Raw genomic sequence first — 27,778 nt, 5'->3', positions numbered from 1 at the left:
GCGGACAAAGTTACAAAATAAAAAAAAAAACTTATTGGTACTATCTTTATTAAATTCTACCTTATTTTCGTATAAACCTAATTATGAAGCATTACGATTATGTACATTAATTTCTTTAAAATATAAATGTGGTCACCCACAACTTTTTAAAAGCTTTTAATTTGTAGAACTTTGTATGTAATATTTTTCTTAATGTAAGGAAATCTAATAAAACAAATATTATTTGCATGTTTTTTACTAAAAAGGTTAGTTCAAGTTAATTCCTGTTTATTTTAAGATAAACGAAAGAAAGTAAATATCAGTCATTTATTACAAGACTGGCATAACAAAAAAGTCAATCTGATAAAAAACAGGTATATTCGGCTGTGCCGAATCTTATATACCCTTCACCATGGTGTGTTAAAAAACAATCATTACCAAAAAGACCTCATTTACATCACTTCGTGCTCAATTTCATGTTTCTAGATTCAATATTATAGAAAATTAAAAAAAGTGTCTTTTGAAAAACGAAAAAGTACCCAGAAATTCCCTTTTATGGGTTTTCACCTAATTCCAAAACAACAAACCTAATTTCATATTCCTATGTTCAATATTATAGAATATTCAAAAAGTAAATTTTCAAAAACGGTAATGTACGAAATAACTTTGCTCTTTAAAAAAATAATTTTGTGTAGATTTCCATGTTGTTAAAACAACTTTGGAATTTATTTCCAGTTCTGCAAAATTATGTAAAACCTAAAAAATGTCTGTTCAAAAATCGCAATATCTCAAAAACTAGAGCTAACCGAAAATTTTTATATGTAGAGTTCAATAACACGATTAAAATTTATAAGTGAATTTTGATCTTAAGTCATTTTTTAAAGAGCAGTTTGTATAGGGGTTAGGGTCAAAGTTGGAACTGTCATTTAGACTTCAATAAAAATGTAACATAATTATGAGCCCAAAAGCCTTTTTTAGTGGTACGGTTGTATGGTGGCTGGGAGAAATAATGGACATATTTCAACCATTTTCTATAGCGTTTGTCCTTGGGCCAAACAACTGAAGTAAAAAATTAATACAGTTTTTATAAAAATAAACAGTAAAATATTTTAATTCTTGATTAGTACAAATCATAGATACTTCAAAACACAAATTTTATGTTTTTAATTTAGTTTTTTTTTTTTGGTTGACGGTGTATAAAGTATGTCCAGAGAAACCGAACTAAACCCTTACCTTCATATAGTAAGTTGGTCTCCATCAGAAATAGGTTTTAGAGTTTTAATGGTCTACACCAGTATATTTATACCCTTCACCTTCGTAAGAAGGGTATATATAAGTTTGTCATTCCGTTTGTAATTTCTATAATATAATTTTCCGACCCTATAAAGTATATATATTCTGGATCCTTATAGATAGCGGAGTCGATTGAGCCATGTTCGTCTGTCTGTTGAAATCAGTTTTTAGAGGACCCCAGATATCGTCGAGATCCGAATCTTTAATAATTCAATTAGACATGCTTTCGAGAAGATCGCTATTTAAAATCAGCAAAATCGGCCGGTAAATAACGGAGATATAAGCAAAAATTTCATCAAAAAATGTCATATTTTATCATGCTTTGTAAAAAAAACCAACAACAACACCAAATACATCTACACGTGTGTGTAGATGTATTTGGTTTTATTCAGCTGTGTATTTTTTTGTATGTTTGGATGCTGTTGGCGTCATTGCGTTGTTATTTTTGTTTTTCTGTGTTTTTCGTTATGTATGTTTAGATGTCTGAGGGTTTAGATGCCTTGTGTATTCGGCACAGCCAAATATAGCACTCTTACTTGTTTTAGTTTAAATGGTCTCAACCAGGTTATATTTCCAAATTTAAACATCTTAAATCTGTTACAATTGCAAGATTTATTAAACATTACAAATGCCATTTTCTTTTATATTTTTGTTGCGCCCTAAGATATGCTTTAGCGATATTTAATAATTTTCATGTATGCGTGTGTGTGAAAAATTTAAGGAAATACAAAATATTTATAACATTGTTCTACACAAATTGATAATGAAACTGGTTAAATATGGTTAAATTATAGACCGATGGTAAAAGATTCTTTAAGTAACATTTCTGTAAATAAAAGATGTATTTCAGTAAAATTTTATATCTATAACGTAATTTAGTAATATGAAATGTGTATTTAAGTGATTTTCGCTAGCATTTTTATTATGAACCGCTCGTGAAAAAAAAATCTTGAAATATTATGTTTGTATACAAAACTAATATTTGTGCCAAATTTTGTATCAATAACATTATTTGGTAATATGTAATGTGCGTTTAAGAGATTTGTAAGAGCACTTTGCACTTTGGGAACTATGACTAATTATGGTCTGATCGTAAAAAAATTCCACAGTAACATTAATTTATGTAAAGAAAAAATTGCGGCTTAATTCTGTAATGAATATTGTGCATTGAAGTGATTTTCTAGAGGAGACCTTTTATGGGAGCTATCTAATCTTATAATAGTATTTTTATGGATATCGCTATTTGGTAATGAGTTTTGTGTGTTTGTTTAAGTGTTTTTCTGAAGGGGACTTTGGAACTATGAGCAACTATTTACCGATCGGAGAAAAAATTCAAAAGTAACATTTTTATATACAAAAGTAATACTTCTACCAAATTATATATGGATATCTTAATTTAGTAATGAGTTATTTGCGTTTAAGGGATTTTCGGTAGGAGACCTTGTATATCATATCTCCGTTATTCATATCTCCGTTATTCATGGACCGATTTTGCTGATTTTAAATAGCGATCTTCTCGAAATCATGTCTAACAGAATTATTTAAGATATCTCTAAAAATTGATTTGAAACGGAATGACAAACTTATGTATACCCTACTCACGAAGGTGAAGGGCAATAAATATGAATAATTTAATAGGGTTTGACTTCACTGATGAAAGTATGGTATGGCTCTAAATTTTTTACATACATGTAAAATAAAAAAATTGCATATTTTAGAGTGCTAGTAACAAAAAACAACCTATCCACATTTATTCAATTTTATTAACCTGCTTCTCTAAATTCGCAGTAACACCACAAAAATTTTTGTCAAAATTCGCTTAAAATGTATTCCGTTATGTAGGCTGCATGCAATTTTACTTCTCAATATATAACTTTCATTATATGTATGTTAATTTTATTCACAATATTGTTCATTTTAGATACATTTTTTAATTTAACAAATACCAAAAGAAATTTTTTCAGCAGAACATCTAAAAAATAATCAAAAAACAGTAGATGAAAAGAAAATTTAAAAGCAATATTAAATTTTAAAAAGTGTGAGTGTATTAGGGCCAATCTTTAGGTGAATGATTAGAGATCAAATTCAAATTAATCCTCGAAAGTTGTTTTTGAATACTCAATCAGCTAATTTTTTTTGCTAGTTTAATCTCAGAATGGAGGTGTTTTAATCTTGGACAAGAAATGCAAAAGTGTAAACAGCTGATTCCAAAAACATAATAAAATTTTTATTAAAATAAACATTAAAATCTTTGATTAATCGATTATTATAAATTATGGGGACTTCACAATGTATTTTTTTGTTTTAGGGTATTGGCACACGTTGAATATATACATATATTGATCAAATTGGATCACGACGCTTTTAAATGGATTGATAAATACCACGGGTATGCTACACGTTCAATATTTTTTACGCCAGTATTTGCAATGTTTTATCATCTGCAGATGATTAAACGAATACCACGAAATTCACAAAATAACACAAATATAGAAAAAAATATTTTTTTTATTTATATTTTTTAACAACTTTTCAAATAATATTTAATTTTTATTTGTTTTATTTTATTTATTTTTCCAAATTTTACAAATGTATCGTGATTGATATTACAAATCATACTACACGTTCAATATTTATCACGTGATCCATTATAAATATTAATGCGAATTTTGGATTACAGAACATTGAAGGTTTCTGTGATATGGAACACGATCCATCAATATTACATGCTACACGTTCAATTCATATCACAATACAGATAATATCACGCTGTACATATATTGAACGTGTGACGCTGCCTTTAAATTTAAGATTGATTTTTTTTTTACATTTAGAATTGTCTTCTTTTAAAACATGCATTTTGATAACAAACAGTGACGTTTTCTGTTATTTGTATGACAACAGTGCGAAGTTTAATATTGTACTCAAAAACTTCAAAGGGGATTAATATCAGAATCTATTTTTAGATTAACTAATCTGATTATTAATTGGCATTTGATTGCTGACTTTTGTCAAAATTGATGAAGCTGAACACATCAGGTAACCAGGTAATCAAACTATTAAAAATAAACATATTGCAAACCTTTCCAAACCGATATAAAGAACGAATTTTGTCAAGTATTTTCAATCAGATTTTAAAATGTTCTTGATAAACAAAAATAAACTGAGAATTTGAAACAATTATCGATTATAAAATAATATTCTAATTTATTTAAATCCATATACGAACCAATTTTGAATAAATCAATAATAATATATTTTTTTATTCGATGTAGAAATATTGTATGTATATAATTCTATCAAATACATTTTATTTCGAGTTGTACAACTTAATTCTTTTAGAATACAATTCTTTTTAATAGAATTTTACATAATATATGTATGTATGTACTAACGCTTAAGTATTAAAAATAAATTACATAATTTTTAGTACAAATATTTAGTAATATGCAAATAGGTATTAAGGCATTTAGTAAAGTGACAAGCAAGAAACTTAATATGATGATTAGAGTTGATATTTAAATTAGAAAAATTAAATAAGAAATTTCAAATTTTTTGCATTTTCTTTTGTGTTAATAATTCATTATTCAATGTAAAGTATAAAACATATTACATACACTTTTGCTTGTCACTATACATAAATTATAATTTTTAGTATAAATTTTAATCTACAATAAAAAAAATGTTTTTTGGTGCAACATAAGTCTAAAGTTTTCCATAAAATGAAAAACAATAAGAAATTGTAATGCAAGAATAATTACAAAATATTTAAAATAATATGTAAAATACTAATGTGTTGTTTATAGTTAACGTGTGAGTACTTTGTGTTAAATTTCTACTTGCATTTTGTTATTGTAACACAAACAAATTACAAGTAAAATTGTCACTCGAAAGTATTCGCACGTTTTCTAAAAACAACATATAAATCTTACTTTCTATGATATACGACATGTTCTCATATATTTTTACAGTGCTGTGTAAAACAAAAGCAAAGGTCCTCTTTTTTAGAAAATTTGGTGTAACAAAGTATTTTGTAAAAAAATTATGTAAAAAAAACATAATTGTACCGTTACTACAACTGAATTGACTTAGTTTAAAAATTTGTAATAATTTTGTTATTTTAATAATTTAATTTACAATTGATTTTACCCAGCACTGTCTGTATGAAAAATGATTTGTGTGTGTTTGTGTTTTTTTTTTGTTGCGAGGCAAAAGGCACGCAATTTCTAATAATTTCCCTTCAGTATCATTATGTATTTTACAGTAAATATCTACGTTTTGTATACATTGTACATAAATGTATATATTTCAACAAATTTAAACATACAACACAATCTAGAATGCTGTATATTAATTTGAATTAGTCTTTTATGTTTTCATTACTAATAATAATTTAATCTCTAAAGCATTACAAAAAAAAAACTTAATCAAATTTTTCTTGATTTGGCATACAAATAAAGAATTTTGAACACCACATATTAATGGCTTGTGACATATTCGTGAGCCATTCAACCGGTCGATGTATTGTCATGTAGTAGACTGGAATGCCAGACAAAATGATAGCAGTGCCGATACCCACTTCAAGTGGTGATTGGAAGAACGATGAGATCACAAGGAACAGACAGATGATTAAGAAGACAATCGGTAAAGCTAGATTGACACGTATGGGTCTTTCGGTTTTGGGTTGTTTGTAACGTAGCCACAATAAACCGGAAACAGAAATTAAAGTAAACAGAGCTTCCACATAGCTTACATAGTTGATGAGAGCATAAACGTCTTTTATGAACAATAGAATTAATGTTAGAACACACTAAGAGAAAAAGAAAAAAAATTAAATTAGTTTTATTTAAAAGTTGTTTATAATTAGCTAGTCATTGCTTACCAGAAATATTAGTGAAGGCACAGGTGTTAAACAATTTACATTTATCAAGGAAATGGCTGCGGGTAAATGACCATTACGAGCACCAACAAAGAACAGACGTGATGAGGCAAAAATCGCACCATTCAATGAACCAAAAGTTGAACAGGCCACAAAGAATGGCATCAACCAGGCCATAAAACCCAACATTCTATCTCCAAATGTAACCGCCACGGCATTGGAGGACAACATTTCTTCAGGAGTTAGTACAGAAAAGTAGGCAATGTTAGCCACTACATAAATGATGGTAACAACGGGCATGGATATACAAATGGCTTTTGGTAAATTCTTATACGGATCCTTGAGTTCTTCTGTTACAAAATTCAAATAATTCCAACCGGAGTACGAAAATAGACCATTATAAAAAGCCAAAGCTATTAAGCCGGGTTGTGTGAGTGTCCCCTTCATAGGTTCATTCCAGTTTTCAGTATTGCCCGCAAATAAATACCAAGCTCCAGCTGCTACAATTACCAGTAAAGCAAAAACCTTGGTGCCAGTGAAAATATCGGTAACTCTTGTTACCCATTTAACATTGTAGCAATTAATAACGGTTAGAATACCTAATAAAATTGATTAAGATATACACATACAATCAATAATTGTCATAATATTTATAAGAATTTTTACTTACATGTTATAACAGCCGCCAGCAGCTGTATTGCTTCAGCAGGAGCCTCACAGGATGGCCAAAATGGTTGTAAAAGATACTGTGCAAATGTCAATGCCGTAATTGCATTGCCAGTAGGTACTAATACTAACAAGGCAACCCAAAGATATAAAAAGGCTGGCAGTGGACCAAATGCTGTTCCTATATACGCATAATCTCCACCAGATTTGGGTATCATGGTACCTAAAATTAAATAAAAAATAATTAGGTTTAGCTCATCATGTTATACAGCTAGCTGCTATACGCAGAGAAATTATATGCTTCGTCATGGTTACTACAACTATTCTATGTTTATTGTAACAATAACACATAATTGTATTTTTGTTCTAAAAACTAAAGTATGATTATATATTGAAGCAGAAATATACCACCGTTTACCAAATCATACACACGCTTCCAGGCATAAGTACTTATTCTCCCAGAGGTAAGGTTCACATCATATAGGTACCAACCCGCTCGGGAGTAATCAGTAACGAAAGGGAGAATGTAATAGCTTTAAAGGAAAGGGAGTTCGAGGCAGTTAATCTGACAAACGCAAAACCATTCGACGCAACAAAAATTTAACTAAAAATATGGGTGAGAGAATCCCATAAGTACTCTTGAAATAATGAAACAGTGGGAAGGACCACGAAAATTCTATTGGGTGACCCTAATGAGAACAAGACGAAAAATCTCCTCAAAATGAGCATGTCTGAAGTTAGTATGATAGTACGTATTCTGAGTGGACACAAAGGATTACGAGCACATTTATGCAAAATTGGATGTGCGGATTCAGACGTATGTAGAGCATGTGGAGAGGACAGTGAACTTTCTTTATCACTGCCAGGCATTCGTCGAAGTTAGATTCAAATATCTTGGAAGTAATGTTATTCCGGAAATAATTAACTAACACTGATTGGAAGATTCTTAGGAATTGCGTTCAGGAAACTGAATTTCTGAACACTGAAAAATAATTGATTCAGCTCCATGAAAAGGAGCGCACAACAGGTCCGATTGTCGAAGTTAGATCCAAGTATCTTTGAAGTGATGTTATTCTGGAAATAACATTCCTGACTAACACTGATAGGAAGATTCTTAGGAATTACGTTCAGGAAACTGAGTTTCTGAACACTGAAAAACAATTAATTCAGCTCCATGATAAGCAGAGCACAACACGCCTGATTTGATGTAATATATATATTATAACAAGGTTTAATTTACGAGTTATAGTCTGTTGGATTGGTTTAAATATCTCCAGGGTAAACTGACTACTCCACTGGTCAATGTTTATAAGTTTTTATATCCTACACCACTATAGTCCGTCCGCATACCTTTTGTCCGCACTCTATAGATAGGCAATTTTAATAAGTCTTGTACGTATGCTTTTATTGGCGTATGTGGTTAAATTACATTACATTATTAACGTAGCCCCTGTAAAGCTTTTTGAGCTTATAATTATGTTAAATGTAATTATATCTTACAACTAAGTTTAATTAAAGTCTTATTGACCTTGCCAAATTTTATGATGATTGGGGGGTTTCTTTTGACCCTTTCTCTCAAACAAAGCCCCTTCGGAAAATTATTTAAATGTCCACAATTCAATTATAAAAACGCGATGAAAAATTAGTTTTTCGTCAACGAATATCTCAATTACATGTATATTGTGGATATAATTTTTCCAAATTTAAATTCCTTACAGACGGAAATCATTTAATATACATATTTATGCGTTATTTTGTTGTCATTTCTCAGTGATACGAGATAAAAATATTTAATAAATAGAACTTTATAAGCGCTTTACGTGCTTTTTACATGAGTAAAATTAGCGTAAAAATATACATTTTTATTATCAAATTGTAACTGATATAAGTACAATTAAAATAGCACGCGTAAAATACGTGTAATATCAAAAAATATATATTGTAGGTGGTGACATTATTTCAATTGAAGCTTTAAATATTCATTAAACATGATTAAAAATCCAATATAGTTTAATAATTTTGTTGACAACTCCTTGTTTACAAGATGTGTAAATGTTAAAACATATTTATAGGAAAGGAATGACTCCCCAAAAGAAATTTCTCAAAATCCAAAAAATAAATAATTTATTTGTGTGTTATTTGAATGCATACACTTTATATTTAAGAATTCGATTTTAGTTAGAGTTAAATCTACTAAAAATAAACATGGTGATGCATTTCTTTATTTAGAAGTGATAGTGTTGTATTCACATTTATCATTCATACATATGATAAAATGTCTCCGTGGGAGACATTTCACTTAAAAAGTAATTTGAATAAAATTAAAGTCTAATCAATCATATATTTAGTTAACACAATCAAATTATAACATTTCCTAAATTATCTTTAAAATTCGATGGAAATAACAAACTAGAATACAATACAAAATGCCAAATATCGGTAGAGTTTTTCCGTTTTTCCTAGCGAGCGCGTATCCAAGTATCTGGGAAGTGATGTTATTCTGGAAATAACATCCCTGGCTAACACTAATTGGAAAATTCTTAGGAATTAAGTTCATTAAACTGTGTTACTGAACACTAAAAAATAATTTATTCAGTTCCCTTTTTTCATGATAAGGGGCGCACAACAGTCCAGTTAGTGGCCTATGTGTTATTCTTCGGATTTGATGTAGTATACATCCTTCTATCAACCTAATCCTAAAATTATAATTGCTTTTTGCTAGTTTCATTATGAAACCATAATTTCCACGCAAAGAAAATGTTTGGGCAAATGTTCGTGATCATTACTAAAAGTACACTGTCCATTAACCAGGAACAAGACGACGTTGGAGTGGGAATAAATTGGAATTTTAAGTTTTTTTAATGTTACCCTGTAGGAAAAGAAGCTATAATTGTCTTAATTCTATTAGTACTAATACTAGAATAGCAGACACAAGTAGGGTAGAAGGGGGATCATCCGTCATAGGGGCACATCTGCAAAAGCGAATAACTTGAAAACTGATAAAATCGATTATATCGCATTATCAAAATTTGTTTTCGTTTATCGATTATCTATCATCCCTGAAAATTTTAAACATTAACTTTACATATGATGGGAGGCAGACATGATTAATTGTTTTTCAAAGGGCTGTGAAAATATTTCACCATGTGAACTTTTTGTACTAACTTTTATTGTTTTTGTGATAGAAAAAAATATTGGTCAGTATTAGAACGTCTGTAATAGTGAACAATAAGACATAATAATATTTTCGATAATATAATTTGAAGCACGAAAAAAATAAAACTAAGCCCCAGAACTGCCCGTGGGGCACATGCGCCAAATATATGTAATGCATGTGATGTAGAACAAAATTTGGTTAAAATGTAGAAAAAAAATCAGTAATAATTTGTATTAATTTTTATTTGTTAAGTTTTGTAAAATAAACAATAAATATCTGGTTTATTATAATAATATAATAAAGTAATAAAATGGTTCTAAAGGACCCAATTGGGTCTAAGATTACTATCTAAGTCTAGAACTAATGGTATTAGTATATTTTCAAACACACTCAATGTTAATTTGAGCATTATGATGGTATAGAAAAGATTATATAATTTTTTGAGTACCGAATTATTTGATTATTACAATTTAGATTAGATTTAGAGATTCGGATTCAGCACGTACAATCCATTAAAAAAGAGTAACTTGGTTTTAGAGTTTTTATTGGCCTGCGTAATTAATTGGTCATTCCTAATAGATAATATCGACTTAGTATCAGGAGATAAGTCATGCGACTTTATCGAGCTTTGTTTTTATCACCCTATCAAACACTGGCTCTATCTTCCAATGTAAGATACATTCATTCTACAGTTTCAGTTATTAGGAATTTTCCGTGATAATAAAATTAAAATTTCTCTGGAGGAAGGATTTGGAAATAACTGATGTAATCCGTTAGATTTGATATCCCTACAGAAATACTTGTATTCAGTCTAAAACCATTTTAGCTGCGTAAATAGAAAATTTTGTTGTGGTTGTTCCTAGCAATTTTGTTAACAGATCTTATAAGAAGCATTTCATATTTGACTCTAAAAATTGTCTTATCAAATAGGCTCTAAAAAATAATTATTCTATCAAATTAATTAATATTTACATTTATTGATAAATTGCTCGGTTTATTGAAAATTTATTAAAATTTGGTATCTGTTGTTATTTAGAACAAAATTGTATTCATTCAAGTACATAACAAAATGTGACGTTTTTTGCTATGACCTTGTAAATTAGAATTTAATATCGATACCACAAGAAATGCATATTTGTAATGCCCATTTTTATGTATGGAAATTTTTTTTGAGATATAAGTATTTGTGTGTTCACACATAACAAATATTTGGCAAATGTTTGACTTTATTAAATATTGTTACCACCATTGTCAATGAAATATTTGATAAGTGTGAACATATATGTGAATCAAGACAGATACAAATACTACTTATCATGTTGACCCGCATTTTTCAGTTTCAACATAAACACATTTTACATATTTGTAAAAAAAATAATCAATATTATAAATATGGATAATTCATTTAACAGGTAGCAAATAATATGTGTCATATTGTATTTGTATGCGGAGAAAAGTTTGACATGACAACTGACTTTTAGATGACAATCGGTATAAAATCATAATTGGAAGGAATGCAAATACATATGTATGTAAATATCTAAACTTTTAAATATGGACGTTATAAAATTCCAAGTTTATTTTCATTTACATTGTTAATGTAAACAAACACGATTTTTATTCAGATATACTATGCATGGATAATGAATAAGTTAAACAGTAACTATTTATACAAAATGAATTTTGTGTACAAACATATTGTAGAGCCTACTCTTTAGCCGTTTTAAAAATTTAAACATACATACAAGTATGTAATATTTTAAAACGTTCTAGCTACGACCATTCGTTTGACTGCACAGCCTAACTAATTTTGAGAAAATTTACGCACCGTGGATGAAAGTATACTTTTATAAAGGATTGAGTTGCAGTAAATCTGAATCCTCAGAATTTCGAGATTTCATGTCCTTAAGTTTTTTATTGTAGAAAAGCAATCAAATTGAATACATATTTCTTCACTCTCTTGTAAACTTTTCGTAGTTTGTCTTAAATTTTCTTTTTAAATTATTAATAAAATATTTTTAATTAAACCAACAAATCACAACCAACATTATTTATATTAGTAATGGGCAATCAAAATGAAAGTGTTGGTACATTGCCACTCATTGTTTGCGTGATAATTAAGGAAGTACCTAACGAAAGCTCACTTTCGCATATGGGAATTGTTAATTTACTTCTTCACATTCGCATTCTCTGAATTTTTGCGAATTCTATTTCTAAGAATGAATTTTCCCTGTAATACGTTGTGCGGTAAACTGGCCAATCGATCACAAATAGGTGTGTTCTTGAAGAAAGACGTGTGTTACGCAAGAATATACGGGTCTCGGGAACAAGTTCCATTGTTGTATCGATAGAACACCCACGTTGCGAGGGTGCTCCAGTGAGTTGGATACCCTACTGTCACCGATAAGTACCTTCACCCTCTCCAAAATAGTCTTCAAAGCTCCGGTCTATACATGAGAGTTATATTCCAGTGTCAGAAAGGATGGTTACTGATTATATAGGAAATTCCGACGTTTTGTATAATTGATGGCGAAAACAATTAGCAAGTATCAATGAAGTTTTCGAAAAATTCTCAATGTTGGACTGTAATCCAGTAAAGTTGCCGTTAAAATTATATTTAAACAAAAACCGAATATGGTTGCACAGTATCCTGGGCAAGTAGAAAACAATAAACAGTTTCATCATCTTTAAATGAAGCATAATATGTTGCATTAAGTTCTCCTGTATCAGAGGCCATTTAGTTACGTGGTATACTTCAAAATTGAAAAGTAATAAAAAATGAAGCTGTACCAATTTATAATGATAACAATGGATGCATTTGTATGGCGTTAAATGTTGAGACCAAGAAATTTAAATACATAGATATAAGCACCTATAGGAACTGTGAATCAACTGGCTGACATGTTTACAAAAACATTAGATAATGTTTTTGTGTAAAGTGCAACACGAAAAAAATTACCATATATGATAAAACGACGAAAAATAAGAAGTCCCGTGTCTTCCAGTTTTGTCCAAAGTCATGCTCTTTTTCAATAATAGGCCTCCAAAGATTTTGAGCCTAGGTGGCATTTTTGAAAAAAGTGATAATTTTCTTAGGCTCATGTCTTGCAAACCGTTCGAAATTTTGATTAACTCTCCGAGGAAAATTTGTTACTCTTATCCCAAAGGACCAATATTGTGAATACTTATATAATGTCAATAAAACCTTATCTACATTACCAGAATTACAAAAATTAAATTTGTTTTACATTTTTTATTGTTCAGGCCTATAAGTAGCAAACCGTTTAAAATTTAAGAAAACAGTTAACTACAAAAATGTACCTAAGATCTCAATAAACAACTTTCTAGAACATATGAACTTCTTGGGAATGACAGGTATGTCGAAAAAGTGAAAAGTTTCCTGAAATTTTATTTAATACAAAGCTATCTATTACAAAAATAATAAAAAAGTATTAGTATTATGTTTATAATGTTAATGGATCTGGGCATGCAAATCGCACTCTTTTAAGTTGTGGACCTCAGTTTAATTTTATAAATAAAACATTTTCGATTTTTTGAAGTGGGTCTCAAATAATCCGTAATTTTCAACTGATTATGGGAAAAATAATTTAAAAAAAATTGCAGAATATTTTTGGTCCATAAAATGATTTTTAGTGGGTTTGATAGGCATTTTGTTTTTGCTTTTTATAAAATAGGTATTCCAAAAATTATTTGGTATTTGATTTAGTCCATTTCAGAATTTTTTGAAATTTATATGCCCCTTATAATACAATAAAAGTCATTTTGGGGACCAGAAATACACTAACAACAATTTAAATTATTGTTCCTACGACAAATTTGCAGAATTTTTGACACCCAATTCCAAAAGATTACAGAAAAAATAATTTAAATAATTTGCACTGAGATCAAGAGGACCTTTCCAAGAAAAGTTTTTTTATTTTTCCCGTATTTAGTTCATTGAAACGCATCGTTTTAAAGGTATTCCTCCTAAAAAGTGGCCACGGGAACTTAAATTGATGTAAATAAAAAATAATTTTTACGATTCTGATCATGAAGATAATATTTTTGACTTTATATGTTCACAACTTTTTTCTTTGTGATAAGAGCAACAACATTCCCTCAGAGATTAGATCAAAATTCCGAACGGTTTGCAAGATATGAGCCTAAGAATATTATCACTTTTTTCAAAACTAACACCAAGGCCCCAAATATTTGAGGGCCTATAACTAAAAAAGGGCATGACTTTGGGCAAAACTGAAAGACACGGGTTTTATTATTTTTCGTCTTTTATCATTTAGTGGTGTCTGTATATGGTTATTTAACCATGACTTAAAAAGTTACTCATAGTGTAATTGTAGATTGCATGTTTGAGAAGGGGTATTGTAGAAAAGCAATCATAGATTTATGTTTTTAGTATTTGAAATATTGATGGAATATTTCTTCTCTTGAACGCGATTTCTTAGAATGAATAAGTCCGAAATTTTTATGAAATCAAGTTTATAATATAAAGTTTAGATTTGTTGTGATCTTATATCTCAACGCTCAGGACCGATGGTTCTCCCTGATCGCTAGAACTTTGTGGCCTCATATGAACCCACGTAGAACTGTCTAACTCGTTAGTATTTCTTTATAGACAACAACTAGGTAATCTAGTTTCGATCATTAATCATGAAATCTGATATCCATCATTACTGGTCACTGTAAATTTGAAAACCATACTAGAAGTATTAGTTTCCAAAAATGTTTAACCTTGAATTTAATGAATTAAAAAGATTGCCTTTAAACGTTATAATCATTTGTTTTTAATTCTGTTATATATTCAAATAGCAACAGCTAAATAAAAATTTGTTGTAATTTTTAATGAAAATTTAAACCAAATCCCTTTATTGTGTTAATTAGTCTGAAACTAAAATACAGATACATACATTTATATTCAAAATTTAATGAATCATCAGTTTTAAGTGTGAACAAAAACAATATTATGTAAGAAAGAAAATGATGATTATGTAAATTTTTATCATATTCTATATGTATGGCACAGACACTAGGTCATTACGTTTTATTTTGTCGAAATTTTTACCTAGCAACATGAGACGGGCTAAACAGAACAGTTAAAATTAACCTATTAATGCCTAAGAAGAGATTAGTAGTAAGAATCTGCTTCATGTTCAGTGTTAACTAACTTTTTAAAAAGAAGTTAGCTTTTTCATATCTATAATAACCTTTACCTTTAAGCTAGTTTTTTATTAAAAGTTTTAATAAAAAAACTAGCTAATTAATTTAAATCGTCGATTATTTATAGAAATTTATTTTTTATAAATTATGAAAGCTTAAATAATAAATAAATAATTGACCCATCCAGAAAAAGTGTAGCAGAATGATTTGTATGTATACACACATACATATGTATGTACTATATAAATACAAACCATATTTGTGTAGAATTGAATGTCGATATAATACTTATGTAACGAGCAGGGCAAGGATTTCTATGGAAATGCATGTTTTTAGTCAGTAACTAAAAATAACTTTTAACTAGTTTTCATTTCGAATCAAAGAATTTGCTATAAAATGGCATCGATTTGTTGTTGCATATTTTTGCATGTTTTGTTATAAATGCATAAATTGCATATCTTGCTTGAAAATGCATATATTTTGCGTATTTCCAACATTTTTATAGCATATTTTGCATATTTTTTAATTTTTCTAAAACAAATTGTTATGTTTTCTCTGTATTTCATATTTTAACAACAAATTTGATATTTACATATTTCGAATTTTTATACCCTACACCACTATAGTAGGGAGGGTATTATACGTTTGTGCTGATGTTTGTAACATACAAAAATATTGGTCCAATACCCACCTTAAAGTATACCGATCGATTCAGAATCATTTTTTGAGTCGATTAAAACCTGTCCGTCCGTCTGTCCGGCTGGCTGGCTGTCCATTTAACCTTGTGCGCAAGGTACAGGCCGCAATTTTCAAGATGATGATTATTTCACCTAGCCCCCATACAACCGTACCTCCCTATTTGAACTTTATATGCCTTTATAATTACGTCAAATATTCTATTATCTCTCTGGCTATATAAGTATAAATGACACTGCAGATTTTCGTAAGGATAAACCCCCCTTCAAAAAATGTCTTAAACGTCTAAAATTGACTTGTAACCATTTGTATCGCAATGAAACTCAACAAAACTAACTGTTATTTAAAAATATATCCTTTCACAAATTTACCGAGGATCGGCCCATATTTGACCTATATAAAGCCTCATTTAGAAGTTTTAGTTTTTTTTTATCAATAAATTGCTTAAATATTTTGGAATTATGGTAATATTCAACGTAAAAATAAAAATTCTAAAAATATACTCATGGTGTAGGGTATTATATGGTCGGCCGTGCCCGACTATACTTTCCTACTTGTTTTTTAATAAATATCAACATATTTCGACAACAAAATACCTACTAGGTTCTATGAAATTTTACATAGTTTTATTTAATTTTTAAAACCACAATAGTGCAAAATGTTTTTAGAGTTTGGTCTGCTACGTTCAAAATATTGGACATTAAAGTAGCGGTTCAATTTCTGAGTCTGTCCATCTGTGTCCATATAAAAAGAAAACTTGATGAAATTTTGTTCTTACGTCTCTCTCATGTTCATAATTCACTTTCAGAAATTAAATATATACTTTTTTAAGTTCTTTCCTTATATTTGTCATTCGCCAGATCGTGGTTTCGTTAAAGTGATATTATATCACAAAAAGCAGTCCTTAAAACCTGTATATTTGTTGTCAAAAACTTAAGATCTGAATATATATTGATGTGTACCTTCTCAAAGAAATGTTTTTAGTGCATATTATCCCATTTTATAGTGCATATTATAAGCGCATATTTTAATTTTTTAGTGCATGAAAATCCTTGCCCTGGTAATGAGTTATTTACGATTAAATGATATCCAGAGGAGGAATTCATATTTATTCGAGACGCATATTAAGCCGATAACATTATAAATTCAAATAATACGGACTTAAATAGTGTTTTACATTAAGTAAAATAATTACCAGTAGTATTTCCTACAAGTATCTTATATTCATTGAAAAACTATAAATATATCGTTGAACGGAATTTCCCGAGCTGTTCCCGCTTAGAAACCCTACTATGTATGTATTAAAAAACATTTAAATATAATTATGTAAATAAAATTTAACCTTAAGAAAAGAAAACTAAAATGACAAGTGTTCTTACTTGTTTTCGTATGTTATTCGTTATTTTATTTACATATATTACATACATATTTACCGCAATGTCTGATTATTTATTTGACTATACCTACACAAATTTTTTAATCGTTGTGATAAATGTAAATAGACGTTAATAAACACCATCAAGTGTCATAATGTCCATAAGCATAATGGCATAAAGTTCATGGGTTACAAAGATTATTTTCAAGAAGTCGGTATTTAAAATTAATTAATATGTTTATTAAAAATGTCACAAAGTCCATAATGACACTTTAAAAGTGACAAATTCATCATCTTTATAACGGTCAAATTCTTTCAAATACATAAATAAATGTGTGCATATTTTTAAAGAGTTTTGATTAATTACCATCCACTATTTTATAAATGTTAAATGACGCATAATGTTTATCGAAAAAATCCAACCGTTTCACGCCCTGCTATAGATATAATTAAAGTAATTTTCGAAAATATGAGTTATGCATATGTTTACTCATCAAAATTTGGAATACTATTAATATTACAATGGTCATATCATCTAATAATTTGGAAGAGTAATTAATTTTGTTTAGGAACTTTAACAATTATGTGTATGATTATTGAATTACAAATCTCTAAAAAAGAAGCACAATGCATTTCATAGATTTTCACACTATCCCTGCTCTTGTGCAATATAATCGTGAACAATCTAGTCGTTAAACTACAATTTATTGGCCTAAAAACGTTTACGTATGTCGACCATGTAATAGTTATAGTCGATCGCCTAGAACTTTGTCTTAAAGGTGCGCAGAACGTTAAATGTGGTTTTAGTGTAAATCCAAATAAAACGGAACTTGTATTATTTACCGTCAAATAAAATATCTATCATTTTTCATCCTCCTCGACTAAATGGCAAGGGATTGAAGCTTCCGGATGGCGCAAAATTTAAGGCCGTTATCTTAGTTAGAAAGTTATATTGAAGTATGAATGTACTTTGTAAAACATCAAAAGTCAAAATAATAATGCTGTATGGGGTAGTCGTTTAGTGACGAAAATGCTTCATACTGAAACATCTTAAAAAAGCTCTTCTCATTACCGGAGCTCTAAGAACAACTCCTTTAGTAAATCTTCTAGTTTGAAGGAGTTTTAAGAATCCCTCCTTCCAGTTAATAATTGTTTCCATGTGTATACAGATCGATCCAACACAAACGAAAGAAGATGATGGTGTCATCTGCATTGAAGACTTTTATACTGAAATCACTTTTAGATTGCAGTATCAGTGATCAAGAGCGCCAAATTGGCAAAGGTTGTATCGTATATCTAACAGAAATATTAGATTTTGAACCCACTTAGAACTGTCTAACTCATTACAAATCAATGTGAATTTGAAAAAAGAATTAGTCATCCTTATAAAAACTTCTGCAGAATTGTCAGAATGAGGATGAGATGGTATCCTATCGTCTCGAGGAAATTATCAGCTAGGGCGCCTTGGCCTCACAAAATATCTGGTATCCATCATTACTGGTCACTATGGCTCTATAAATCGACTTTCGAATAATCAAATAATCGACTTTTTGTCCGAAAAAGTCGAAAAGTCGAAGTCGACTATTTTGTTCCAAAAAAGTCGATAACTCGACTATCGCCTGTGAAAAAAGTCGAAAAGTCGACTTTATGAATAAAAGTCGAAAAAAGCCGAAAAGTCTGACAGTCGAATAAAGTCGAAAAAAGTCGAAGAAAGTCGAAAAAAGTCGAAAAGTCGGAAAAAGTCGAAAAAAGTCGAAAAAAGTCGGAAAAAGTAGTAAAGTCGAAAATTGTAGAAACAAGTCAAAAATTTTAAAAAAGTGGAAAAAAGTCAAAAACTCTAAAATAGTCGGAAAACTCGAAAAAAGTCAAAAAATAGTCAGAAAAAAGTAGAAAGAAGTCGAAAATAGTCAAAAAGTCGACTATTTATAAAATTCTTATAGTCGAAAAGTCGACTTTTATTTAAATGAAAAAAGTTGAAAAATCGACTTTTCATAAAATGAAAAAAGTCGAAAAGTCGACTTTTAACTAAATGAAAAAAGTCGAAAAGTCGACTTTTCGTTTCAACTGTAGAACCCTACTGGTCACTGCAAATCTCAAAAATTCTGGTAACCATTATTACTGTTTTCTGAAAACCATGGTAACCATGCTAGACACATTGGTTTACTAACTTCTAAAGAATTTTGTACCCAAACATATAGACTATAAATTAAATAATAATGTAAATTTTATTTGTGAAGGATTTTAAAAAATCGATTTGCCGCGAAAAAAAAATATTTTTGGATTTAGAATATTACAGCTTGCAACAACGTTGTTATAGATTACATTTAAATTCTTACGTTCTATGATTTTTTTTACTAAAAATAAGTATCATAATTATTATAAATGATTTGAACTTACCCAATTCAGCGTAACATAATGCTCCCACCATACTTAGTATGCCGCAGAGAACCCATACTATAAGCGATTGACCAATTGAGCCGGAATATTTTAAAACACCTTTGGGACTGACAAAAATACCCGCACCAACAATAACACCAACAATAATGGCTACACCATCTAAAAGGCCAATACGTTTCTTAAGTTTAACGCCAGAGCCCTGGCTGGAACTATCACAGTTTTGCACATCTTTACTGTTGTCTGCAACAGCAGTAGTACTGGGCATTTCAAACACTTGCCTCGGTACTAAATTATCACCGGCCTGAATGCGAGCCATAATTTAAATTTTAAAAAGTCCAATTAGAGAAAGAAATTTTGGTAAAAAAGACGTGTATATGGATGTGCGAGAATGTGGTTGGTTGGATTTGGTGGTTGTGTTTGAATATGTGTTTTAACGAACAAAAAAGGAAGTTGTATGATTTGGCGGGTTGTTTTACTTCTTCTTTTTTACTTTTCTTACGATTTGAGGTTTGTTTTTTGGTTTGTCGTAAATATCTTCAGGAATTACATCAGCTTTTCTCTTTTTTCATTCAAACAAAACAATCGAACGGACGAATGGAGTGAGAGCGCTTAATTATGAGTGAAATTATTACCGACTCGTATTACACGTTTACGTTTAAAACTTCAATGGACGTTTTCAACTTCAAAAGGCCGCCTGTATTTTCACCGTTTTTACTTTTTCTTGTTAAACCGAAATTGTAAAACGTGTATTGTATTTAACACATAAAAATAAAAGAATATTTTTTACACAAACTTGGTTTTAACTTATTAAAACCACATGTTTCTCTTTTCTTTTGTTTTTAAGTTTTTTCTTTAGTTTTTATAATTGTGTCTTAAGTTTTGTTTTATCTAGTTTTTTTTTGCCATGAAAAGAATATTTATTCAAGTTTTAGTTATTTGTGGTGGTTGTTGTTTTTGCAGTCAAAAGGTAACACGTGTTAAATTTAAATAAAGTATAATTTTTAAATTTTTTAAAATGTAAACAGTTAATATTTCAACAAACTGTAATTAAACCAAAATATTTGTAGAATAAAATGATGTAAAAACAAATGTAATGAATTAAAAATAAATCAACTAAATCATTACTCCATTGATTTAACAAACTATTTTCTCCTTTCTTGTCGCTAAACAAAAGTGCACTCTCGACTCTTTATAACGAAATCTTATATACTAACAACCGTTCATAGTGCTTGCTAATATCAAACTAATTCAACCTTAACAAACAACACAACTTCTTTCGAACAACAAGAAAATACTCAATTAAACACGAACATACCTACAGCTGCAAATATACAGAGCCAGACAGACGGACAAACATACATACATAAGTACACAGCAAGAGAATTTGTAAAAAATACACAAATAGACATGATTACATAGAAGCAGACACAGAGCCGAATGGCAAGCAGCAAGTCACAACAATATTATTGTATTCACCACACATTTCAGAATTAATGCTTCTAAAAATAATGAGTATATAACACAATGGGAGAATGAGTACATGTACTTACACATTTTTGTTCTCCAAAATCAACAAAACACCTTTTATTTTGAACATGAATTATAATATCAGCGATAACCACATGCGATGCCTTAACTATTAAAGGAAAACATTATTAAAGAAGTAATGATCTAACGAAAATTATCTGACTCTTTTATCGTAAAATATTAGAAAGCTATGATCTAAGTTTAACATTTAACCCTAACATACATACTATGATACCCATATTAATTATGAAGGATGAATGTAGGTACTAGGTATTATACAAGATCAAAAGAATATTATAACGAAATTTTCCGACGAATTGATCTTAGGGGCTCTAATTAGAATTAGTCCTAATGAAATTTAGCAGAAGAATTTGTATTATGATAGGTATATATAGTTAGTTAGTTTGAAAGGAGGATGTATACACATCAAATCCGAAAAAATACACCTAGGCCTCTATCGGGCCTGTTGTGCGCTCCTTAACCAGTGCCACGGGATGGAATCGAACCCACCACCTCCGGAGGCCATGCTAGATATGTATAAGTAATATAACATAAAATCGTAAAACACACATAGGCCAAGAAGGAATGTTATGAGAAAGGCATACCGTGAGGGTGGTATCTAACTTATGATACCTTGAAATCTTGTAAATAAAATCAATTTTGAGCATATGGGTAATATGGGTATAATTCAGTCGCATATGCTCATCATTTTTTTTTTATTTTACAAGAACTTTTAACAATTTAACATTATTATACCCTACACCACTTTAGTGGGGATGGTATATTGGTTTTGTGCTGATGTTTGTAACGCACAATAATATTTATCCTATACCCACCTTAAAGTATATCAATCGGATATGATATGGTATAATTTAAAAAAACAAGTAAGAAATTATAGTCGGGCGATGCCCACAATACAATACGCTACACCTTTTACAAAAAGTAATATGTAAATTTGTTTTCATAATAAAATATTTAAGTTAAATTGTACCTTGCCTCAGATATACTTAAGCTTTTTATTGTTGAATTAAACTGTGGACACTTAAGTCAAAATTTTGAAGGGATTTTTTATATGAGCTAGGGTCAAACAAGGTCCTAAAATTATAAAATTCTGAGGGTCATCAAGGCTAGTATATAACTAGGTTTTTCAACTTTTTGTCGACATACAAGTATATTAAACATAATTATTGTATGGGGGCTAGGTGAAATAATGGGCCGATGTTAACAATTTTCAACAGACTTCGTCTACGGTACCATAGAAGATCATGTGTCAAATTTCATTGAATTATCTCCGAAATTGCGACCTGTAATTTGATTACAAGGTTTACAAGCCCTATTCAGGGGTTCAGTTGCATGGGGGCTACTGGAAATAATGGACCGATCTTTACCATTTTCAATTATGTACCAAATTTCATTGAAGTGCAGTTTGATTTCAAGGTTTACACGGAAGGACATAGCAAAATCGACTCAGATTTCTGAGCCGATTGGTATACTTTAAGGTGTATATAGGACCAATATTGTTGTGCGTTACAAACATCAGCACAAACCCAATATACTCTCCCCACTAAAGTGGTGAAGGGTATAACAAGTAAGAAATTATAGTCGGCCGAGTCTGCCATATAATACCCTACATGTAAAATCATTTGTTTCTGAACATGTTCATCAAAAATATATGGAAATGCCTTTATTCCATTTTAGCAAAATTTCAAGTGTCGATTTTTGCAAAGTTGTGATTTGATTTTTTGCTGAATATTTTCAGAGGAATAGCTGAGATATCTGAATATATATTTAAAATGTTTGTCAAAATTAATAATTTATCGCATCGAATACTTTTCAAATGAAATTAAATACATTAAGCTTATATGCAATTTTCAATATGAGTATTTTAAATGCTCAACATTTAACATGGTAAATTAATAAATCAAATTACACATGTTACTTATATTCACATTAAAATGCATATTAATATTAAACTTAGAGTGCAATGTCGTTGACCTAGCCGGTGCCTATGGATATTAGACTGCTCTCAAAAACATTTCCGAAAATTGATTTATTCTTCAAATGAACTATGAAGCCAAGACTTATCGGCTTGTTTGGTTGTATGTTTCACAAGTTCAATTTGTGTTTTTTGGCACAGGGAAAACATCGTCCCTAAATGACCTTAGCCCCCTTACAAACTGAACTTTAAAATTTGTCTCAAACGACTGAAATTGATTTATAACCTACTCATGATGTACTATCCCAATTGTTTTAATTTAGGAAAAATCTTCCGTCCCCAACAGACAAAAACAATTCTAGGATCTGTTTCTTATACGTCAATACAATCTTGAAGCACTCTAATGGAATATTTTTTGCCATGTACTTAATTCAGTAAATGTATAATATTTATATGTAATATTTGAGATCATGTATCTGTTATTACAAAAAGTTGAAATTAAATATATAATAATATATTGTTTTTGTTATTAAATCCATTATACAGTTTAGGCGAAACCATTCAACTTTGTTAGTTTTATGTGTCTCAACATAAAATGTATAAAAAAAGTTAATTTGCATTAATTGCAAGTTGAGAAATTCCAATTTACTGGTACCCAATGACAGACGAAAAAGTAAAGCTATTTTTTAATATTAAAAATAATTAAAATTTGTAGAGTAAAATAAAGCTGAAAGTATTTTCAATGAATTTGTATGCTGCAATTGCATCCTTTATAATAAATAGTTGTCACTCATTTCAGCAGTAAAAAAAAATTAAGTACTTCCAAAAGAATAACATTTTATCACCTTCTGTGGAAGTGATGTTTGGAGTTGTTTGATGCGTGTAATTTATTTATTTATATTAATATTATATAAATAAGTCAAATTAGTTGTATTCTATGTATAATATTAATACACTCCCTAACAACTTCCAAAAAAAAGAATATAAAAATTAGTTCCTAATAATGACTTCAGATGTAGTGAATTTGAAATCAAATAAAAAGAACATCCATCCTAGGTCTTTTTCAGTACTTCCATGGAGTGGGTTCTACTTCTTTTTCGCTTCTTTCGAAGTTCTCTTTTTGCTGGGGCGTATTGGAAAATAAATATTTTATAAACAATTGATCTTGTGCTAGAGAATGTTAATTATACAGTACTCTATATTAGACGAATTGCATCAATCGTTAGTGTTTTCGATATAAATAACATTAAACCCTTTTAATAAAGAAATGGGTTTAGATGGTGTATTATAATGGCATCAGATTTATATTATACATACATCCATAGGTACTAATATTTATTTATACGTACTAAATTTTTTTTGTATTAACATGCTGTGATAATTTAATTCAAAATGTCACATGTATAGAAATAACATGCGCTTAGTTTTCAGCGGGCTTTTGTGATTTAATCTACGATGTGTTGATTAGAATGATTCTTACTACGCTAATAATCATTTTATAACATTTGAGTGAAATCATTTATATTACAAATATCCAGAGATATTAAAGAATGAACTTAAAAAATACAATTTTTTGTTCAAAAATTATGCAACAAAAAAAGTCTACTTTCCGACCTTTTCTATTTACGAAAAGTCTATTTCAAAGATCATTATAGAAACTGGATGAATAAAACCGCTACAATCTACTTAAAACACTGTTAAAGTTAATATGTGACATGATCTATCATATCCTATGATATATGTGTACATATTTACTTCTTTAAACAAATTTAATAGAAATTCGATTAAGTTTGGTAACCACAGACTTAAATAAAAAAAAAAACAAGACATTGTTAAAAGACAGAGAAATTAAGCTAAAAATGGATTTAATTCGTTTAAATGCTGACACTATTTAATGCCAACAATACTACATTTACTATAAAATGTACTAGTCTTTGATCCAACTATACAGCAGAGTAATTTCTATATTTTATCCGATGTGTGTTTGCAAATTGAGTTCATTATTAATAAAATTACATATCGTATAGTATATACTCATAGAATCCAGTAAATAGCAGTATAGGATAATAAAAAGTATAATAAGAAATAAATAATATCACTAGACTAAAAGAGGGACACAACAACAACCAACAAACATATGGAAATGATGGATCACTTCCATAGGTAATTTTTATTAATACATATATTTTTTATTCATACATTTTTTTATATTTTGTATCTGTATTTTATATCACAACTTCTGTAGTATTTTCTTACAATTATCATTGAATCTTGGGAAAAATTCTAAATGAATAATCGTATAAATCTGTTATTGCTTTTAAGAAATTTTTGTTGTGGTTGAATGGATTAAATATTACACATTCTGTGTTATTTTTTACACTTCTTTTAGGCACATAATTCAATTAGTTAATTTAATTTCATTATTTTTTTTTTTTTTTACTCAATTTACGTTTTGTCAAATGTGATATTTTTGCATAAATATATACTATAATGATATATGTAATTTGTATGTATATAAATTGGTCATTTTGTGTGGTATTTATATGCTCAATATTTTTTGTTTCCGTTAAATTTTATTGCGTATTCACTAGTTTTAATATTTCACATTTTTAATATTTGTTTAATTTCACAATATTTATTTTTTGAATTAACTGAGCCGATTAATAAATATTTTAATTATATTATGTATATTTATAAGTTGATCATCATCAAATTATTAAATTTAAAAAAAAAACTTTTTGATGATTTCCGAGGAACGTAACCATCACAATGGATATCTGAAAAAGAACTGAATTATGTCTATTAAAATATCAAATGCAATAAAATTTGTGTGTAATTTACTTACGAAAAAGTATGAGGGAGGTATAACTAAAAACAAGTTCATATCGCTTGAACTTGCTTTATAAATAAACACCCCCACAATTCATCATAGAATATTCCGATATTCTTTATCACACATTCTGCTATTTTATCTCTTATACTTACATTATAGCGGATGTGGAGAATACTTATACATACATGTATATTCCAATTATAAAAATAGAGAAAATATTTTAATGCTCTCTTCTACACGTTAGGACTTGTTTAATGGTAAACTAGAAATTATTCATTCATGAATCATGTTTTTTGGATTTTAGCCTTTCCTAGTATGTGAATACATAATGAGCTTGCTTTTATACCCTACACTACTTTAGTGGGGAGGGTGTATGTAATTTATTCTGTACGCATAGAAATAATGGTTTCTATTTCTATGCATCCCCTTCTGCAAATGACTTGAACGTTAATCCCCTTATTTCGATTAATTCAACATTTCTATATTATTCTCTATCTTGCCAAGAATATTGAGATCGTTTAGTACCCCGCAGTTTTTTGAAAGATGGTGAGAGGTACTTATCCCAGCTTCTTCATAGAGGACCCTAGAACCAATACCACACTTCATTTTCGAACCATCTGTAGAGATTCTGGTAGTATGGTTACCCCTACAAAACTCTACCTAAGTTCGTATATACCCAAAATATAGTAGAATGCTTTGTTCAAGATTGGACCTAGTAGCGTCAAAAATCTATAAACGAATATTAAAGTTAACAATGGTTTACTACACACTTTTTCTACAAATTGTATTGATCAGCTGCTTACACTTTGCATTTCTTATTCAAGTTTATAAAAGCTCCATTGGGCGCATAAACTAGCGACTTAAATTAACTGAGTAATTAAAAACAACTTTAAAGTATTAATTTTAATTTCGGTGAAAACATCGATTATAGTGTTACAAGGTAAGCCTAACGAAGCACTAAAAGAAACTTTTAACTAATGGACTTATATCTACTATTAGAGTACATGATCTATTTAGGTAATTCTAAAACTGCTCCCCTGCAAAGTATTACTGGATGCATTTTGCTCAAGACTTAACATCGTTCCATATTGGATGTAATTGGTTCCATCATTTTAGCAAAGGAGTTGTTCTGGGATAAGTTTAATGATATGCATGATTGGATTACGTATTCCTTGCAATGTTAATTGGAGCATTTTCTTGATATATTTGGATTAATTTAATTTATATTAAAACAAAATTCACTCTCTAGAACAAAACTGACGGCTTCTGAAACATAGTAACATACATATAGTAATTAATGAAACCTTACCCAGCAAAAAAAAGTGAGGAAAAAGAAGTAGAATTTTTACACCAAATAACATACTTGAAGTACTTAAAAATTTAGGTGAAAAACCTATGAATTTTACATAAGCGTGTCATTGGAGGGATGTTGTTCATTTTTGACAACTATGAACTACATCTTATCTTATTCATAGATGCAATAAAAATCCGATATTTGGATGTCAAAATAAACCGAATTCGTTATTTCATTGGTTTTTCACCAAAGTTTGATGTTCTTCGAATGTGTTATTTGTAGTGACTTTTCGACATCTCTTTCCTCTCTTTTAGCTTGGTTTTCATTTGTAAGGAAATATTTGGTTTATAAAAGCAATAAATATCGCATTTTTAGATGTGATTAATATGTCGTTTGTAAAGTATGACATCAATTATTTTTTGCTGGGTATATGTGAGAGCTGCAGGAAATTTATTTATAAATTTGTGATAAACGCTTTTTAAAAATTTAGATTGTCGGTGCAATCTACCTATCACGCAGCAAGATATTTGTTCATGGTTGGCAACCGTTATCTAAGCTAACGTTAAAATAC

At 29.3% G+C, this 27,778-nt stretch overlaps 1 protein-coding gene and 1 long non-coding RNA gene across 3 annotated transcripts; both read right to left on the bottom strand.

The window, feature by feature from the left end:
* Nucleotides 1-4,559: 4,559 nt before the first annotated feature.
* Nucleotides 4,560-20,824, bottom strand: LOC111684079 (large neutral amino acids transporter small subunit 1). 2 transcript variants are annotated; one of them, XM_046952224.1, is made up of 5 exons: nt 20,117-20,824; nt 19,618-19,918; nt 6,822-7,040; nt 6,155-6,750; nt 4,560-6,082 (listed from the first exon to the last, which is right to left on the bottom strand). In XM_046952224.1, the coding sequence occupies exons 2-5, from the start codon at nt 19,880-19,882 to the stop codon at nt 5,696-5,698; spliced, it is 1,467 nt and encodes a 488-aa protein (XP_046808180.1). In that variant the 5' UTR covers nt 19,883-19,918; nt 20,117-20,824; the 3' UTR covers nt 4,560-5,695. The 2 variants fall into 2 exon arrangements, with proteins under 2 accessions (XP_046808180.1, XP_023301966.1); XM_023446198.2 differs by having other exon boundaries at nt 19,618-20,824.
* A 4,700-nt stretch (nt 20,825-25,524) lies between these two features.
* On the bottom strand, nt 25,525-25,994 carry LOC124420368. Its single transcript, XR_006941154.1, has 2 exons — nt 25,926-25,994; nt 25,525-25,868 (listed from the first exon to the last, which is right to left on the bottom strand). It is a non-coding gene; the product is annotated as an uncharacterized LOC124420368 (long non-coding RNA).
* Nucleotides 25,995-27,778: the final 1,784 nt, after the last annotated feature.

Source organism: Lucilia cuprina, chromosome 5 (genome assembly GCF_022045245.1).
Source record: "Lucilia cuprina isolate Lc7/37 chromosome 5, ASM2204524v1, whole genome shotgun sequence".
Lineage (NCBI taxonomy): Eukaryota > Metazoa > Arthropoda > Insecta > Diptera > Calliphoridae > Lucilia > Lucilia cuprina.
Note: the sequence above shows the minus strand (reverse complement) of the source record. Positions and strands in the feature narration are given on the sequence as shown.

What these genes read in the sequence shown, in the direction of transcription:
- LOC111684079 (XM_023446198.2), bottom strand. Translation starts at nt 19,933, where the DNA reads ATGGCTCGCATTCAGGCCGGTGATAATTTAGTACCGAGGCAAGTGTTT. An exon ending in ATTATGTTACGCTGAATTGG is followed by an intron (nt 7,041 to 19,617) that starts GTAAGTTCAAAT and finishes ATTTAATTTTAG; the next exon opens with GTACCATGATACCCAAATCT. An exon ending in GCTGGCGGCTGTTATAACAT is followed by an intron (nt 6,751 to 6,821) that starts GTAAGTAAAAAT and finishes CAATTTTATTAG; the next exon opens with GTATTCTAACCGTTATTAAT.